The following is a 20,863-nucleotide window of genomic DNA, read 5'->3' on the forward strand; positions in this document are numbered from 1 at the left end:
ATTTCATTGTAGTTATTTGTAGGAATTGTATTCAATTTATTTATTGATAGTGTAGTGTTAGGTTTAATTGTAGGTAATTGTATGTATTTTATTTAATTAATTTAATGATAGTATAGTGTTAGGTTTAATTGTAACTTAGGTTAGGATTTATTTTACAGGTAATTTTGTAATTATTTTAACTAGGTAGCTATTAAATAGTTCTTAACTATTTAATAGCTATTGTACCTGGTTAAAATAATTACAAAGTTGCCTGTCAAATAAATATTAATCCTAAAATAGCTAGAATATAATTATAATTTATATTGTAGCTATATTAGGATTTATTTTACAGGTAAGTATTTAGCTTTAAATAGGAATAATTTATTTAATAAGAGATAATTAATTTCGTTAGATGTAAATTATATTTAACTTAGGGGGGTGTTAGTGTTAGGGTTAGACTTGGCTTTAGGGGTTAATACATTTATTAGAATAGCGGTGAGCTCCAGTCGGCAGATTAGGGGTTAATAATTGAAGTTAGGTGTCGGCGATGTTAGGGAGGGCAGATTAGGGGTTAATACTATTTATTATAGGGTTAGTGAGGCGGATTAGGGGTTAATAACTTTATTATAGTAGCGCTCAGGTCCGGTCGGCAGATTAGGGGTTAATAAGTGTAGGCAGGTGGAGGCAAAGTTGTGGGGGTCAGATTAGGGGTTAATAAATATAATATAGGGGTCGGCGATGTTAGGGCAGCAGATTAGGGGTACATAGGGATAATGTAAGTAGCGGCGGTTTACGGAGCGGCAGATTAGGGGTTAATAATAATATGCAGGGGTCAGCGATAGCGGGGGCGGCAGATTAGGGGTTAATAAGTGTAAGGTTAGGGGTTTTTAGACTCGGGGTACATGTTAGGGTGTTAGGTGCAGACGTAGGAAGTGTTTCCGCATAGCAAACAATGGGGCTGCGTTAGGAGTTAAACACGACTTTTTTGCAGGTGTTAGGTTTTTTTTTCAGCTCAAACAGCCCCATTGTTTCCTATGGGAGAATCGTGCACGAGCACGTTTTTGAGGCTGGCCGCTTGCGTAAGCAACTCTGGTATCAAGAGTTGAAGCTGCGTTAAAAATGCTCTACGCTCCTTTTTTGGAGCCTAACGCAGCCTTTATGTGGACTCTCAATACCAGAGTTATTTTTATGGTGCGGCCAGAAAAAAGCCGGCGTTAGATTTTCGGGTCGTTACCGACAAAACTCCAAATCTAGCCGCATGAGAGTATGCTATTTTCTGGAAAAAAAACCCCCATTCTTTAATCTTAATGAAAACGGAGGCGGAGAGGGAGGATTAGAGGCGGACCAGGGTGTGGCCGTGGGCGGACCTGAGAATGCCCTCGAAACTGCCACTTTTGCAGAGAATTCTGAGTGTGTGGAAGCAACTGGCTTTCATCCTGCAGTCAGCTGGTATTGTGTGCGTGGTACATAAAATTCAAGATGAGTTCTTAAGAGCTGTCCGTGTCCAACAATCAATCATAAAGGCATTTGCAAACACATCACCATATGGGAAGACCTCAAAATGGCATTGAGAAATAACCAACGCTATTGCATATTATATATGCAGACATGGTGCCTGCATACACAGTTAGAAAAGAAGGCTTCAAAAGAATGATACACACACTTGACAAGAGATACCAAATGCCATCTCTCAATTACTGCTCAGTAGTTGCAATCCCAGAAAGGTATGCAAAATGCAAAGCTATAGTTGAATCTGAGATAAACGAATATCTAATAAAACATGACAATGTTGTGTGAACTTCTGTGTCATAAGACCTAATAACTGGCTTGTGGCTACTATTTAATCACATCACAGGCAGCAAATTTTATTGTAACTATTTTTTGTTTTGTATTTTTATGCTCAAATAGTGTATTGGACATTGATAAACATATACATTAAGATTCTGTAGTGTTAAATAAATTGTTTAATGCTAAATGAAGGTGTTATAGTCATTTTTAATAAAATCGAGATTAAATCGCAATCGCTTTTTTTTTTTTGGTCATATCGCCCAGCCCTAGCAGCCACCAATCAGCAGCTAGAACCTAGGTTCTTTTTCTCTTGTTAAGTGTGTTCAGTCCACGGGTCATCCATTACTTATGGGATATATTCTCCTTCCCAACAGGAAGTTGCAAGAGGATCACCCAAGCAGAGCTGCTATATAGCTCCTCCCCTCACATGTCATATCCAGTCATTCTCTTGCAACCCTCAACAAAGAAGGAGGTCGCGAGAGGAGTTGGAGTTTTTTACTTAATTATTCTTCAATCAAAAGTTTGTTATTTTAAATGGCACCGGAGTGTGCTGTTTTTCTATCCCAGGCAGTATTTGGAAGAAGAATCTGCCTGCGTTTTCTATGATCTTAGCAGACGTAACTAAGATCCACTGGCTGTTCTCGACATTCTGAGGAGTGGGGTAGCTTCAGAAAATGGGAATAGCATGCGGGGTCCCCCGCAAATGAGGTATGTGCAGTATAATATTTTCTGGGAATGGAATTGACTAAGAAAACACTGCTGTTACCCATATGATGTAAGTACAGCCTTAAATGCAGTAGTAGCGACTGGTATCAGGCTGATAAATGTATGCGCAGTTGAGTTATTTTCTAGGGACTAGAATTTGACTGAGAAAATACTGTTAATACTGAAATAATGCTTAAGCCTTATCTGCAGTAGAAGCGACTGGTAGCAGGCTTAGTGATAACTTTGCATGACATTGAAAAAGTTTGTTTTTAAAACGTTTACTGGCATGTTATTCGTTTTTGTGAGGTACTTTGGTGATAAATCTTTTTGGGCATGATTTTTTTCCACATGGCTAACGTATTTTTCTGCATAGAAACGGTTATATCAGGTCTCCCACTGTTGTAATATGAGTGGGAGGGGCCTTTTTTTAGCGCCTTGTTGCGCAGTTAAAATTCTAGCACAGTCTTCCTGCTTCTTCCTCCTTGATCCAGGACGTCTCTAGAGAGCTCAGGGGTCTTCAAAATTCGTTTTTGAGGGAGGTAATCAGTCACAGCAGACCTGTGACAGTGTGTTTGACTGTGATAAAAGCGTTAAATCTTAATTTGATTATCCGTTTTTGGGTATTGAGGGGTTAATCATCCTTTTGCTAATGGGTGCAATCCTCTGCTAATTAATACATTTACTGTAAAAATTGTTGACTATAACTGAATTAGTTCATTGTTATTCAACTGTGTTTTTGAAAAGCGCTACAGCGTTTTTTATATTGCTTGTAAACTTATTGAAAGTAATTTCCAAGCTTGCTAGCTTCATTGCTAGTCTGTTTAAACATGTCTGATACAGAGGAATCTGCTTGTTCATTATGTTTAAAAGCCGATGTGGAGCCCAATAGAAATATGTGTACCAATTGTATTGATATTACTTTAAATAAAAGTCAATCTGTACCGATAAAGAAATTATCACCAGACAACGAGGGGGAAGTTATGCCGTCTAACTCTCCTCACGTGTCAGTACCTTCGCCTCCTGCTCGGGAGGTGCGTGAGATTGTGGCGCCAAGTACATCAAGGCCCTTACAAATCACTTTACATGATATGGCTAATGTTATGAAAGAAGTATTATCCAATCTGCCCGAGTTAAGAGGCAAGCGCGATAGCTCTGGGTTAAGGACAGATGACACGAGAGCCATGTCTGATACTGCGTCACAATTTGCCGAACATGAGGACGGAGAGCTTCATTCTGTGGGTGACGGTTCTGATTCGGGGAGACCGGATTCAGAAATTTCAAATTTTAAATTTAAGCTTGAGAACCTCCGCGTGTTGCTAGGGGAGGTGTTAGCGGCTCTGAATGATTGTGACACGGTGGCAATCCCAGAGAAATTATGTAGGCTGGATAAATACTATGCGGTACCGGTGTGTACTGACGTTTTTCCTATACCAAAAAGGCTTACAGAGATTATTAGCAAGGAGTGGGATAGACCTGGTGTGCCCTTTTCCCCTCCTCCGATATTTAGAAAAATGTTCCCTATAAACGCCGCCACACGAGACTTATGGCAGACGGTCCCTAAGGTGGAGGGAGCAGTTTCTACTTTAGCCAAACGTACCACTATCCCGGTGGAGGATAGTTGTGCTTTCTCAGATCCAATGGATAAAAAATTAGAGGGTTACCTTAAGAAAATGTTTGTTCAACAAGGTTTTATATTACAGCCCCTCGCATGCATTGCGCCTGTCACTGCTGCAGCGGCATTCTGGTTTGAGTCTCTGGAAGAGGCGATTCGCACAGCACCATTGGATGAGATTTTGAGCAAGCTTAGAACGCTTAAGCTAGCTAATGCGTTTGTTTCGGATGCCGTAGTGCATTTAACCAAACTTACGGCTAAGAATTCCTGATTCGCCATACAGGCGCGCAGAGCGCTATGGCTTAAATCCTGGTCAGCAGATGTAACTTCTAAATCTAAACTACTGAATATTCCTTTCAAAGGGCAGACCTTATTCGGGCCCGGCTTGAAGGAAATTATTGCTGACATTACTGGAGGTAAGGGCCACACCCTTCCTCAGGACAGGGCCAAATCAAAGGCCAAACAGTCTAATTTCTCCAACATTGGTGTGTCCGGTCCACGGCGTCATCCTTACTTGTGGGATATTCTCTTCCCCAACAGGAAATGGCAAAGAGTCCCAGCAAAGCTGGCCATATAATCCCTCCTAGGCTCCGCCCACCCCAGTCATTCTCTTTGCCGTTGCACAGGCAACATCTCCACGGAGATGGTTAAGAGTTTTTTGGTGTTAAATGTAGTTTTTATTCTTCTATCAAGTGTTTGTTATTTTAAAATAGTGCTGGTATGTACTATTTACTCTGAAACAGAAAAGGATGAAGATTTCTGTTTGTGAGAGGAAGATGATTTTAGCAGACAGTAACTAAAATCGATTGCTGTTTCCACATAGGACTGTTGAGATGAAGTAACTTCAGTTGGGGGAAACAGTTAGCAGACTTTTCTGCTTAAGGTATGACTAGCCATATTTCTAACAAGACTGTGTAATGCTGGTAGGCTGTCATTTCCCCTCATGGGGACCGGTAAGCCATTTTCTTAGTCAAACAAACAGAATAAAGGGCTTAATATGGGCTAAAAAACTGGTAGACCTTTTTATGGGCTAAATCGATTGCTTTATTTGGGCATATTATTCAGATTTAGGCTAACAATTGGCATTTATAATCTTGGGGAACGTTTATAAAACGGCAGGCACTGTGTTAGACACCTTTTTCAGTCAGGGGGCCTTTCTAGTTATAGACTGAGCCTCATTTTCGCGCCATTACTGCACAGTTGTTTTTTGAGAGCAGGGCATGCAGATGCATGTGTGAGGATCTAAAAATCACTAAAAAAGCTTCTAGAAGGCGTCATTTGGTATCGTATTCCCCTCTGGGCTTGGTTGGGTCTCAGCAAAGACTATAGCTGGGACTGTATAGGGGTTAAATTTAAAAACGGCTCCGGTTCCGTTATTTTAAGGGTTAAAGCTCTGAAATTTGGTGTGCAATACTTTTAATGCTTTAAGACACTGTGGGGAAATTTTGGTCGATTCCTTCATACTTTTTCACATATTCAGTAATAAAGTGTTTTCTGTTTGAAATTTAAAGAGACAGTAACGGTTTTATTTTAAAACGTTTTTTGTGCTTTGTTGACAAGTTTAAGCCTGTTTAACATGTCTGTACCTTCAGATAAGCTATGTTCTATATGTATGAAAGCCAATGTGTCTCCCCATTTAAATTTATGTGATAATTGTGCTATAGCGTCCAAACAAAGTAAGGACAGTACTGCCACAGATAATGATATTGCCCAAGATGATTCCTCAAATGAGGGGAGTAAACATGATACTACATCATCTCCTACTGTGTCTACACCAGTAGGGACTCTTATAGATTCTGTAGAGATGAAGATTTACCTGACGGAGTCCAGGTTATCAAAAATTCTAAATGCTTGCCGTGTCCTTCATTCCATTCCAAGCCCATCAGTAGCTCAGTGCATGGAAGTAATCGGCTTAATGGTCGCGGCAATGGACATAGTGCCATTTGCGCGCCTGCATCTCAGACCGCTGCAATTATGCATGCTAAGTCAGTGGAATGGGGATTACTCAGATCTGTCCCCTTTACTGTATCTGGACCAGGAGACCAGGGATTCTCTTCTCTGGTGGTTGTCTCGGGTTCATCTGTCCAAAGGAATGACCTTTCGCAGACCAGATTGGACGATTGTAACGACAGATGCCAGCCTACTAGGCTGGGGCGCAGTCTGGAACTCCCTAAAGGCTCAGGGATCGTGGACTCAGGAGGAGAAACTCCTTCCAATAAACATTCTGGAATTAAGAGCAATATTCAATGCTCTTCTAGTTTGGCCTCAGTTAGCAACACTGAGGTTCATCAGGTTTCAGTCGGACAACATCACGACTGTAGCTTACATCAATCATCAAGGAGGAACCAGGAGTTCCCTAGCTATGTTAGAAGTCTCAAAGATAATTCGCTGGGCAGAGTCTCACTCTTGCCACCTGTCAGCGATCTACATCCCAGGCGTGGAGAACTGGGAGTCGGACTTTCTAAGTCGCCAGACTTTTCATCCGGGGGAGTGGGAACTTCATCCGGAGATATTTGCTCAACTGATTCTTCGTTGGGGCAAACCGGAACTGGATCCCATGGCATCTCGCCAGAATGCCAAGCTTCCTTGCTACGGATCCAGGTCCAGGGACCCGGGAGCGGTGCTGATAGATGCACTAGCAGCCCCTTGGGTTTTCAACATGGCTTATGTGTTTCCACCTTTTCCGTTACTGCCTCGACTGATTGCCAAGATCAAACAGGAGAGAGCATTGGTGATTCTGATAGCGCCTGCGTGGCCACGCAGGACCTGGTATGCAGACCTAGTGGACATGTCGTCCTGTCCACCATGGTCTCTGCCTCTGAGGCAGGACCTTCTAATTCAGGGTCCTTTCAACCATCCAAACCTAATTTCTCTGAGGCTGACTGCATGGAGATTGAACGCTTGATTCTATCGAAGCGTGGTTTCTCGGAGTCGGTTATTGATACATTAATACAGGCTCGGAAACCTGTGACCAGAAAAATTTACCATAAGATATGGCGTAAATATTTATATTGGTGTGAATCCAAGAGTTACTCATGGAGTAAGGTTAGGATTCCTAGGATATTGTCTTTTCTACAAGAGGGTTTAGAAAAGGGTTTATCCGCTAGTTCGCTAAAGGGACAGATTTCTGCTCTGTCTATTCTTTTACACAAGCGTCTGGCAGAGAATCCAGACGTCCAGGCTTTTTGTCAGGCTTTGGCTAGGATTAAGCCTGTGTTTAAAACTGTTGCTCCTCCGTGGAGCTTAAACTTGGTTCTTAAAGTTCTTCAGGGTGTTCCGTTTGAACCCCTTCATTCCATTGATATTAAGCTGTTATCTTGGAAAGTTCTGTTTTTGATGGCTATTGCCTCGGCTCGAAGAGTCTCTGAGTTATCTGCCTTACATTGTGATTCTCCTTATCTGATCTTTCATTCAGACAAGGTAGTCCTGCGTACTAAACCTGGGTTTTTACCTAAGGTTGTTTCTAACAGGAATATCAATCAAGAGATTGTTGTACCATCATTATGTCCTAACCCTTCTTCAAAGAAGGAACGTCTTTTGCATAATCTAGACGTGGTCCGTGCCCTGAAGTTCTACTTACAGGCAACTAAAGATTTTCGGCAAACTTCTTCTCTGTTTGTCGTTTACTCTGGACAGAGGAGAGGTCAAAAGGCTTCGGCTACCTCTCTCTCTTTTTGGCTTTGTAGCATAATACGTTTAGCCTATGAGACTGCTGGACAGCAGCCTCCTGAAAGAATTACAGCTCATTCCACTAGAGCTGTGGCTTCCACCTGGGCCTTTAAGAATGAGGCCTCTGTTGAACAGATTTGCAAGGCTGCAACTTGGTCTTCACTTCATACTTTTTCCAAATTTTACAAATTTGACACTTTTGCTTCTTCGGAGGCTGTTTTTGGGAGAAAGGTTCTACAGGCAGTGGTTCCTTCTGTTTAATGTTCCTGCCTTGTCCCTCCCATCATCCGTGTACTTTAGCTTTGGTATTGGTATCCCATAAGTAATGGATGACCCGTGGACTGAACACACTTAACAAGAGAAAACATAATTTATGCTTACCTGATAAATTTATTTCTCTTGTAGTGTGTTCAGTCCACGGCCCGCCCTGTCTTTTTTTGAGGCAGGTTCTAAATTTTAAATTATAACTCCAGTCACCACTGCACCCTATAGTTTCTCCTTTCTCGTCTTGTTTCGGTCGAATGACTGGATATGACATGTGAGGGGAGGAGCTATATAGCAGCTCTGCTTGGGTGATCCTCTTGCAACTTCCTGTTGGGAAGGAGAATATATCCCATAAGTAATGGATGACCCGTGGACTGAACACACTACAAGAGAAATAAATTTATCAGGTAAGCATAAATTATGTTTTTGCTCTGGAGCTTTCCTAGATAAACCTTTTTAGCAAAGGATAACAAGAGAAGGAAGCTAATTAAATAATACAAGTAAATTGCAAAGTTGTTTAAAATTTTGTTCTCTATCTGAATCATGAAAGAAAATGTTTGGGTTTCATGTCCCTTTAATGATCTTTACTATTTCATAGTGTGTCTAGAGACAGGTGACCTCAAAATGTTTTACTGTGTAGATGTGTTGCATAACTTATGTTGACAACATGGTATGTAAAGGCTACTGTTCCTTCAAGATTCTATATGAAATTTAAATCTTAAACTACAGAATGATTTAATCATAGCAGTTTGCTTCTAGTAAAGCAATGCCTATCCTTGGCAAACCCTTTGATGTGTTTATTAATTTCTGATCAAAATGCAGTCTGCAAAATAGTTTAACACCGAAATTGCTGTAGTAATACTTGACTTCAATATTTTTTTTCAATCTAAAAACAAAATGAACCTTCCTTTCAAAAAGGTGAGTAAAACTAGTAGTTTATGACCAGTGTTTTTAAATTCCTAAATTTTATTGGCAGGAAATCAAAGTCTTCTGGTTTTATTCTCAGGTTGAAGCAGTAAGACAAGGAGGAGAGATAATTACATTGTGTCTGTGGATACGAAGAGTGATGAGCCAGTGTCTTCTATTCTTAGAGACTGTACAGAAAATCACAGCTAGTGTGTCATTTCAGCAGGATGTAAGTACTCAACAATACTTTATTATATAAGAAAGAAAAAGAACATAATTGCTAAGGATGTGCAGTCTATGTCATGCAACTCTATGCATGGGATTTTTTTACTGTAAATTTGCAGCATACAAATGTCTGTGCAAATCCAGATATTTGTTACACTTTTTCCAAAGGCCACAGATTGTGACCATATTTTGCATTTGTTTCTATAATGAATGCAGAGTATTTGTAGCTATTTAGCAAATATTAGCTTATAACCTCTAACAATTTATTACATCTTCTTAAGTAACTTTAATCACCTAGTTGGGATGAAATTTTGCCTTTTGTTATTTTGTTTTATTTGTAGAACACCAACAGATTCTGCAGCACTATATACAATAGTAACATTTAAAAAGGCAGTAATAGACTAGATGACTGGGTAGAGGGCTTTGTCTGTAAGTTGCCAACTGTTGCATTAATGGGATTTACAGGACAAATGGGCTTGCTAGCTTATATGCTAAAGGGGTGCAGGGGGGCTGCCGAAGGAAGGAGAGGAAATGGAGTAAGATTGTATGCATCCCTGAATAGGAGAGTTTTTAAGACATTAAAAAAGTATATTGACTTCTCATTACACAGGAGACTCTAAAGATAAGTCTTTGTTTTCCTAAGTTAATTTCTGAGGCTATTGAATGTTTAAGCATTATATAGTTTAACTTTCTCTATTCTATAAAAAATGTAATCTTATTATAAAATCTTGTTTACAGTCTAACGCATACAATTATTTAAATAGTTTTATGTCTAAACTAGTTGTCAGTTCATTGCTTTTTAGGCAGAAAAAGATTAACAATTTTTATCAAAAAGTGACTTGTGATCATCATGATTACCTTTAAATTGGTTTAGGGGTGCCTGAAATAACCATATCAGTGGGTGATGACGATGTAGTAAAAGCACATATTTGCAGGGGCGATAGTGATAAAATGACTTGCTCTAACAAATATGAGCATGTCATTTTTTTTACTATAATGGCCCTTTAAAGGGACAGTCTACAGTATAATTCATATTGTTTTAATAGATAGATAATACCTTTTATTACCCATTCCCCTGTTTTGCACAACCAACACAGTTATATTAATATACTTTCTCCAACATAGGTGTGTCCGGTCCACGGCGTCATCCTTACTTGTGGGATATTCTCTTCCCCAACAGGAAATGGCAAAGAGCCCAGCAAAGCTGGTCACATGATCTCTCCTAGGCTCCGCCTTCCCCAGTCATTCTCTTTGCCGTTGTACAGGCAACATCTCCACGGAGATGGCTTAGAGTTTTTTGGTGTTTAAATGTAGTTTTTATTCTTCAATCAAGAGTTTGTTATTTTAAAATAGTGCTGGTATGTACTATTTACTCTGAAACAGGAAAGAGATGAAGATTTCTGTTTGTAAGAGGAAAATGATTTTAGCAACCGTTACTAAAATCGATGGCTGTTTCCACACAGGACTGTTGAGAGGAATTAACTTCAGTTGGGGGAAACAGTGAGCAGACTTTTGCTGCTTGAGGTATGACACATTTCTAACAAGACTCGGTAATGCTGGAAGCTGTCATTTTCCCTATGGGAACCGGTAAGCCATTTTCTTTGTTTAAGTAAAAGAATAAAGGGCTTCATTAGGGCTTAAAAAACTGGTAGACATTTTTCTGGGCTAAAACGATTACTTTACTAAGTATATTTGGCAGATTATTACTTTTAATAGTTGTTAAATCTTGGGGATTGTTTTAATAAAAACGGCAGGCACTGTATTGGACACCTTTTTCACTGGGGGCCTTTTCTAGTCATAGACAGAGCCTCATTTTCGCGCCTCTAATGCGCAGTTGTTTTTGGAAAGCACGGCATGCAGATGCATGTGTGAGGAGCTAAGAACCACTGAAAAAGCTTATAGAAGGCATCATTTGGTATCGTATTCCCCTCTGGGCTTGGTTGGGTCTCAGCAAAGCAGATACCTGGGACTGTATAGGGGTTAAATGTAAAAACGGCTCCGGTTCCGTTATTTTAAGGGTTAAAGCTTTCAAATTTGGTGTGCAATACTTTTAAGGCTTTAAGTTACTGTGGTGAAATTTTGGTGAAATTTGAACAATTCCTTCATACTTTTTCACATATTCAGTAATAAAGTGTGTTCAGTTTAAAATTTAAAGGGACAGTAACGGTTTTATTGTAAAACGTTTTTTGTGCTTTGTTAACAAGTTTAAGCCTGTTTAACATGTCTGAACCATCAGATAACGATGTTCTATATGTATGAAAGCCAATGTGTCTCCCCATTTAAATATATGTGATATATTTGTGTCATAATGTCCAAACAAAGTAGGGATAATAATGCCATAGATATATTGCCCAAGATGATTCCTCTAATGAGGGGAGTAAGCATGGTACTGCATCATCCCCTTCTGTGTCTACACCAGTTTTGCCCACACAAGAGGCCCCTAGTACATCTAGTGCGCCAATACTTATTACCATACAACAATTAATGGCTGTAATGGATAATTCTATTGCATGCATTTTTTTCCAAAATGCCTACTTATCAGAGAAAGCGTGATTGCTCTGTTTTAAACACTGAAGAGCAAGAGGACGCTGATGATATCTTTTCTGACATACCCTCACACCTATCTGAAGGGGCCAGGAGGGAGGTTTTGTCTGAGGGAGAAATTTCAGATTCAGGGAAAATTTCTCAACAAGCAGAACCTGATATTGTAACTTTTAAATTTAAATTTCAACATCTCCACGCACTACTTAAGGAGGTATTATCTACTCTGGATGATTGTGACAATTTGGTCATTCCAGAGAAATTAGGTAAGATGGACAAGTTCCTAGAGGTTCCGGTGCCCCCCGATGTTTTTCCTATACCCAAGCGGGTGGCGGACATAGTAAATAAGGAGTGGGAAAGGCCCGGCATACCCTTTGTCCTCCCCCTATATTTAAGAAATTAGTTTCCTATAGTCGACCCCAGAAAGGAATTATAGCATACAGTCCCCAAGGTCGAGGGGGCGGTTTCTACTCTAAACAAGCGCACTTCTATTCCTATAGAAGATAGTTGTGCTTTCAAGATCCTATGGATTAAAGGTTAGAGGGTTTGCTTAAAAAGATGTTTGTTCAGCAAGGTTACCTTCTACAACCAATTTCATGCATTGTTCCTGTCACTACAGCTGCGTGTTTCTGGTTCGAAGAACTAGAAAAGTCGCTTAATAAAGAATCTTCGTACGAGGAGGTTTTGGACAGAGTTCAAGCTCTTAAATTGGCTAACTCTTTTTTATTTTAGATGCCGCTTTGCAATTAGCTAGATTAGCGGCGAATAATTCAGGGTTTGCTATCGTGGCGCGCAGAGCGCTTTTGCTTAACATCCCTTTCAAGGGTAAAACACTGTTTGGCCCTGACTTGAAAGAGATTATTTCAGACATCACTGGGGGAAAGGGCCACGCCCTCCCACAGGATAGGTCTTTTAAGGCTAAAATAAGCCAAATTTTCGTCCCTTTCGCAGAAACGGACCAGCCTCAAATTCTACACCCTCTAAGCAAGAGGGTAATACTTCTCAAACCAAGCCAGCCTGGAGGCCGATGCAAGGCTGGAACAAGGGTAAGCAGGCCAAGTCACCTGCCACTGCTACCAAAACAGCATGAAGTGTTGGCCCCCGATCTGGGAAGGATCTGGTGGGGGGCAGACTTTCTCTCTTTGCTCAGGTTGGGGCAAGAGATGTTCAGGATCCTTGGGCGCTAGAAATAGTTTCTCAAGGTTATCTCCTGGAATTCAGGGAACTACTCCCAAGGGGAAGGTTCCACGGGTCTCAATTATCTTCGAACAGGCATTCTTACACTGTGTAGAAGACCTGTTAAGCATGGGAGTGATTCATCCTGTTCCATTAGGAGAACAAGGGATGGGTTTTTACTCCAACCTGTTCATAATTCCCAAATAAGAGGGAACATTCAGACCTATTTTAGATCTCAAGATTCTAAACAAGTTTCTAAGGGTTTCATCATTCAAAATGGAAACCATTTGAACGATCCTTTCTACCATCCAGGAAGGTCAATTCATGACCACGGTGGACTTAAAGGATGCATACCTACGTATTCCTATCCACAAGGAACATTTTCGGTTCCTAAGGTTCGCCTTTCTGGACAAGCATTACCTGTGGCACTTCCATTCGGATTAGCCACTGCTCCAAGGATTTTCACAAGGGTACTAGGGTCCCTTCTAGCGGTGCTAAGACCAAGGGGCATTGCAGTAGTACCTTACTTGGACGACATCCTGATTCAGGTGTCGTCTCTGTCAAAAGCAAGGGCTCATACGGACATTGTCCTAGCCTTTCTCAGATCTCACAGGTGGAAAGTGAACATAGAAAAAAAGTTCTCTGTCCCCGTCAACAAGAGTTCCCTTCTTGGGAACAATAATAGTTTCCTTAGAAATGAAGGTTTTTCTGACAGAGGCCAGAAAATCAAAACTTCTAAGCTCTTGTCAGGTACTTCATTCTGTTCTTATTCCTTCCATAGCGCAGTCCATGGAAGTAATAGGGTTGATGGTTGCGGCAATGGACATAGTTCCTTTTGCACGAATTCATCTAAGACCATTGCACCTGGGCATGCTCAGACAGTGGAATGGGGATTATACAGTCTTGTCTCAGACGATACAAGTAGATCAAATAACCAGAGATTCACTCCGTTGGTGGCTGACCCTGGACAACCTGTCACAGGGAATGAGCTTCCGCAGACCAGAATAGGTCATTGTCACGACCGACGCCAGTCTGGTGGGCTGGGGCGCGGTCTGGGAACCCCTGAAAACTCAGGGTCTATGGTTTCGGGAAGACTCTCTTCTCCCGATAAACATAATGGAACTGAGAGCGATATTCAATGCTCTCAAGGCTTGGCCTAGACTAGCAAAGGCCAAATTCATAAGGTTTCAATCAGTCATCATGACGACTGTTACATATATCAACCATCAGGGGGTAACAAGGAGTTCCCTGGCGATGGAGGAGCATCCGGGGGAGTGGGAACTCCATCTGGAAATCTTTGCCCAAATAACTCAATTATGGGGCATTCCAGACTTGGTTCTGATGGCCTCTCGTCAGAACTTCATGGTCCCTTGTTACGGGTCCAAATCCAGGGATCCCAAGGCGACTCTATTGGATACAATAGTAGCACCTTGGATCTTCAACCTAGCTTATGTATTCCCACCGTTTCCTCTCATTCCCAGGCTGGTAGCCAGGATCAATCTGGAGAGGGCTTCGGTGACCTTGATAGTTCCTGTGTGGCCACGCAGGACTTGGTATGCAGACCTGGTGAATGTGTCATTGGCTCCCCCATGGAAGCTACCTTTGAGACAGGACCTTCTTATTCAGGGTCCATTTGAACATCCGAATCTGGTTTTCCTCCAACTGACTGCTTGGAGTTTGAACGCTTGATTTTATCAAAGCGTGGGTTTTCAGATTCTGTAGTAGATACTCTTATTCAGGCTAGAAAGCCTGTAACTAGAAAAATTTACCATAATATATGGAAAAAATATATCTGTTGGTGTGAATCTAAAGGATTCCCATGGAACAAGATAAAAATTCCTAAGATTCTTCCTTTCTACAAGAAGGTTTGGAGAAAGGATTTTCTGCGAGTTCTCTGAAGGGACAGATCTCTGCTTTATCTGTTTTACTTCACATAAGGCTGGCAGCTGTGCCAGACGTTTAAGCGTTTGTTCAGGCTCTGGTTACAATCAAGCCTGTTTACAGACCTTTGACTCTTCCCTGGAGTCTTAATCTAGTTCTTTCAGTTCTTCAAGGGGTTCCGTTTGAACCCTTACATTCCATAGATATTAAGTTATTATCTTGGAAAGTTTTGTTTTAGGTTGCAATTTCTTCTGCTAGAAGAGTTTCTGAGTTATCTGCTCTGCAGTGTTCTCCGCCCTATCTGGTCCATGCAGATAAGGTGGTTTTTACGTACTGAGCCTGGTTTTCTTCCGAAGGTTGTTTCCAACAAAAATATTAACCAGGAGATAGTTGTACCTTCTTTGTGTCCGAATCCAGTTTCATAGAAGGAACGTTTGTTACACAATTTGGACGTTGTCCGTGCTCTAAAATTCTATTTAGATGCTACAAAGGATTTCAGACAAACATCTTCCTTGTTTGTTGTTTATTCTGGTAAAAGGAGAGGTCAAAAAGCAACTTCTACCTCTCTATCTTTTTGGCTTAAAAGCATCATCAGATTGGCTTATGAGACTGCCGGACGGCAGCCTCCTGAAAGAATCACAGCTCATTCCACTAGGGCCGTGGCTTCCACATGGGCCTTTAAGAACGAGGCTTCTGTTGATATGTAAGGCAGCGACTTGGTCTTCACTGCACACTTTTACCAAATTTTACAAATTTGATACTTTTGCTTCTTCTGAGGCTATTTTTGGGAGAAAGGTTTTGCAAACCGTGGTGCCTTCCATCTAGGTGACCTGATTTGCTCCCTCCCATCATCCGTGTCCTAAAGCTTTGGTATTGGTTCCCACAAGTAAGGATGACGCCGTGGACCGGACACACCTATGTTGGAGAAAACAGAATTTATGTTTACCTGATAAATTACTTTCTCCAACGGTGTGTCCGGTCCACGGCCCGCCCTGGTTTTTTAATCAGGTCTGATGATTTATTTTCTCTAACTACAGTCACCACAGTATCCTATGATTTCTCCTATGCAAATATTCCTCCTTTACGTCGGTCGAATGACTGGGGAAGGCGGAGCCTAGGAGGGATCATGTGACCAGCTTTGCTGGGCTCTTTGCCATTTCCTGTTGGGGAAGAGAATATCCCACAAGTAAGGATGACGCCGTGGACCGGACACACCGTTGGAGAAAGTAATTTATCAGGTAAACATAAATTCTGTTTTTTACCTCTGATTACCTTGTATCTAATCATCTTCTGACAGCCCCCTGATTACATGACTTTTTATTTATCTATTGACTTGCATTTAGTACGGTGTTGTGCTAAATCTTAAATAACTCCTCGGGCGTGAACACAATGTTATTTAAATGGCCCACATGAACTAGCTATCTCCTGTTGGGAAAAGCAAATAAAAAAACATGATAAGAGGCTGTCTTTATTGGCTTAGAAACAGGCAGGAATTTAGAGGTTTAAATGTTATAAATTATATTAATATGTCAATGTTGGTTGTGCAAAGCTGGGGAATGGGTAATAAAGGCGTTATCTATCTTTTTAAACAATACAAATTTTAGTGTAGACTGTCACTTTAAGTTAGACTCCTAAATAATTGCTTACTTCATATATTAGTATGTTTAACTATATTCTTCAGTGGCTCAACCTCCAATCCATTTTAAAAACCTGAGATAATCCAAAAAAATGTTTCTGCTAAAAATGCCTTCCAGGGAAAAATTGTCTCTTGTGATTCTGTTTGTGCACGGCTTTATGGCTACTTGGACCCTGAAGAGCTTATAGGGCAACACATCACAGACCTGCTACCTTCAATTTATATTCCACTTCCTGGAAAAGAAATACCACAGGTAACAGTAGCGTTTTGTGACTTTCTGATGTGATTTTAGCGGCTTCCTGTAAAATACCACTAAATTTTGCTGTGATTGTATATATGTTTTCAGAATATGAGACAGCAGAGAGTGGTTGGTATAACACGTGATGGAGCTACTTTTCCTCTAAGTCTTACTTTAAAATTAAGTGATGTGGATGTATCCCCCTTGCCATTGGAAGAATACACGGCAAGCGTCAGCATTCTATCCTCTATCAGTGGGCGCATTACATTATATCCTGATGGCACTATCCATGACTTGAATGGAAGTTTGTCACGCTGTTTGTTTGGTTATGAGAGGACACAATTGTTGGAGAAGGTAAGGATATAAGTGACTATGATTAAAGTCAAACTGTTGCATTGCAATTATCAGTTGTTTTTAAAAAGTATTAAAATCTAGATGTTCTCAGTCCACCTTTGGTATATTATTTAAAAACTGTACTGGAAGGGTACTTGTGATACCTAAATAATTTCTATCAGCAAGAATATCTTTAATCCACAAATCTGGAAAAAATAAACACTGAAAAATGTATCATCCAATCTCTGTAATAAATCAAGATATCAAACTTTTCACTAAGATTTTAGCAACTAGGTTAAACCCCATCCTTGCACAGGTTATGCACTTGTATCAGGTGGGGTTCATAATAGGGAAGCCCCGGATAATGTTAGGATTATGGATCTAGTTAACTTTGCCTCTAATAAAAAGATGCCTTCTTTATTCCTTTTGTTGGATGCAGAGAAGGCATTCAATAGAGTTGACTGGACATATATGATTATGGTCCCTTAAGAAGTGGGTATTTCAGGTAATTTTCTAAAAGCTATTTCTCTTGTTAAGTGTATTCAGTCCACGGATCATCCATTACTTATGGGATATATTCCCTTCCCAACAGGAAGTTGCAAGAGGATCACCCAAAGCAGAGCTGCTATATAGCTCCTCCCCTCCACGTCATATCCCAACAAAAAGAGTGTCCACAGCACCAAATAAATGAAAAGAGGTTTATTCTGGTACAAACATTAAAACATGCAACGTTTCGGGATCCATTCCCTTAATAATGCATAGATACAACAGGTGTGTGCACATGCTTTATAGGGAAACACATTAACCCTTTAATGACATTTAAGCATTACTTGTATTATAGCATCACCTAGTGGAGAATGAAAATCATTACATTTTATTAATTACAACTATTTATTTTGATGCTTTTAACTTTTATAAAGACAAAACTGAGTGCACTTAACCCATTGATTGTATTAAAAACAATACTTACATAGAACAGATGCCACAATTTACAGGAACACAGAAAAATCAAGTTCCCTATTTAAACCTAGGGGAACCATTGAATTTAACCTATGAATCCAAAAGGATTCCTTTTGCTTTAATACCTGTTCCCTGTTTCCTCCTCTTTGGAGTCTTCCTATACCATCAATGACTTGCCATCTGAGCTGGCTAATACTATGGCCTGCTTCTATAAAATGACAAGCAACAGGAGCATTCATATCCTTGCAGCGTATATTGGATCTGTGCTGACTCATCCTATCTCTTACTTTTCTGGTCGTCTCCCCCAAATAGATCTTCGAGCATGGGCACTTAATGAGATAAATTACGAAGGATGAGTCACATGTATAATGTTCCTTAATTTTAAACTTTTTCCCTGTTAATGGATGAAGAAATTCTTTACCTTTAATGACAGCATTACAACTGGCACACCCTAAACATGGGAATGTGCCTGTGTATTTAGAAGTGATATATGTTTGCTTTTGGGCTTTACTGGATCCTATATCACTCCTCACTAACCTATCCTTTAAGTTAGGCACTCTTTTATATGCCATCATGGGGATTTCTTTAAATGCTGCAATTTCAGGATTACAATTTTTAAGGACATTCCAATGCTTATTAACAATTCTAGAAATCTCCTTGCTGTAAGGGTTGAATTGTGTAACACATACCATACGCTGATTTTTATCCTTTCTATTCTTATTAAAGGTTACTTCTTCTTTTAAAATTCTCTCTTTTTCTGTGTTAACTAAAGGGGCTGGATAACCCCTTTCCTTGAATCTTGTAGCCATTTCATTTAACCTCAGCTCTACCAATGTTTTGTCAGTTACTATCCTTTTAACCCTTAACATTTGGCTACGAGGTAATGAATTTTTCAGTCTATCTGGGTGATAGCTATCAAATGACAATAGGGTGTTTCTGTCAGTGGGTTTCTTATGTAGATCTACATTTAATAGACCATCAGTGTTCCTATATACAACAGTATCTAGAAAAACAATTTTTTCCTCACTATGTGATAGGGTATACTTAACCCCATTAACAGAGTTATTAAGTTGTTCAACAAAGGATAAAAGGGATCCAATGTCACCCCACCACACGCCAAACACGTCATCTATGAAGCGCCACCAGGCTGCTCCATAGAGTTTGAACAAAGTATTCTCATATACAAACTTTTCTTCAATTTGTCCCATATCCAGTCATTCTCTTGCAACTCTCAACATAGTAGGAAGGTGTGAGAGGAGTGTGGAGTTTTTATACTTAATTATTTCTTCAATCAAAAGTTTGTTATTTTAAATGGCACCGGAGTGTGCTGTTTTTTCTCTCAGGCAGTATTTAGAAGAAGAATCTGCCTGCGTTTTCTATGATCTTAGCAGAAGTAACTAAGATCCACTGGCTGTTCTCGCACATTCTGAGGAGTGGGGTAACTTCAGAAAGGGAATAGCATGCAGGGTTCTCTGCAGATGAGGTATGTGCAGTAAAATATTAGATACTTGACAAGGATGCCCACTGTCCCCTCTTATATTTGCCCTATGTACTGCATTATTAGCAGCAGCCGCAAGAAACAATTAGGATATGACAGGCGTTAGAGTCCAGTAAACTGATCATAAAATAGCATTGTTTGCTGACAATTTTATCTTAATGGTATCAAAGCTAATGTTTTCTTACCTTTTGATCTATTCCATACTATCTAAATTTGGACTATTGGCCAGCTACAAATTAAATATTGATAAACTTGAAGCATTAGCAATAGCTCTCCCAAACCAAACTAGATTTTTTTTTTGGAATTTGATTGGAATTGAATTTTAATTTCCACTGGGCTAAAAGGGCTATCAAATATTTAGGGGTACATATTCCTCCTGACATTACTTCCCTGTATAACTTTAATTGTAAATTGATGTTTACATATTTAAAACAAGAAATGTCCAAAAATGGTCTAAATATAATCTATCTTTCTATGGAAATATTGTAGTATCCAAAATGTCTATCCTTCCAATGCTTCTTTATTTATTCAGTTCTGATTTAAATTAAAATGATTTTAAATATCATGTAGAAAAATATACTAACATTCATCTTGAACTGTTAAAAACCAAGAATTAATTGGCAAACATTGCTGAAACATAGAGGTGGAGGAGGACTGGGGGTGCCAGACTTAATATCCTATGGTCCTTTAGGACTCGTAGACCACAGGTTTTAAAATCCTATGTAGCTATTATGCACTTTTTAACCTTATGGGATTCAGTAATCCACAAATATTCCTTATTATCCGAAATGGTGGGAGCTACTCCTTTAGTTACATACCCCTTTGCTATAGAGCCTGTCATACAAACCAAATGGGTAAACAAAGGCCTTTATCATATAGCTGAAACTTATGGAAGTGAGTAATACTTTAAAGTCTAGGACTTGTGGATAACTTATATAGATAAAAAATGTTAGGAAATCCTAATCGGATTGCAGACATAGTTATGGTTTGAGGAACTGTTGGCTCCAACACTATAGGTAGTAGTACCTTTTAGGAACCACCTGACCCGACCTCACATACAGGGTTGTTCCCACCCACCCTTTTTTTTTTTTTTTTTTTTTTTTTCTCTTCAAGGTTAGGTGAGAAAGGTGAAAAGAAGACAAAAACTATAGCTTATATATTACAGTACAGATGTTTATGCAGATATAGATTTTGTGGAAGAGTGCCAGCCATTTTACTTTTCTTTTGTTTGTAACTATCAGAATATATTTGTTGTGATGTTATGAAACAATGCTATTGCTTTTTATACAAATATTAAAATCTAAAAAAGTTCCTTTCATTAATAATAATAAAAAAAACTAAAAAAAACTGATAAATGTTGATTTATGGCATCATATTCTTTATTAGCACAGGATAAAGGCAAAATCTCCCAACTATAATTGATTTGCCCTGTTTATTATAATTTCAACTATT

The 20,863-nt window shown here is 39.7% G+C and overlaps 1 protein-coding gene across 1 annotated transcript in view; it reads left to right on the top strand.

Annotated features, from left to right (window-relative positions):
- PASK (PAS domain containing serine/threonine kinase) overlaps positions 1–20,863 on the top strand; it is a 426,576-nt gene that overhangs the window by 48,152 nt on the left and 357,561 nt on the right. Inside the window, exons 5-7 of the mRNA XM_053709902.1 lie at positions 9,024–9,152; positions 16,501–16,635; positions 16,729–16,974. Coding sequence (XP_053565877.1) covers positions 9,024–9,152; positions 16,501–16,635; positions 16,729–16,974 — 510 coding nt within the window. The remainder of the gene's footprint in view (positions 1–9,023; positions 9,153–16,500; positions 16,636–16,728; positions 16,975–20,863) is intronic.

The sequence above is a fragment of the Bombina bombina genome, chromosome 4, assembly GCF_027579735.1.
Source record: "Bombina bombina isolate aBomBom1 chromosome 4, aBomBom1.pri, whole genome shotgun sequence".
NCBI lineage: Eukaryota > Metazoa > Chordata > Amphibia > Anura > Bombinatoridae > Bombina > Bombina bombina.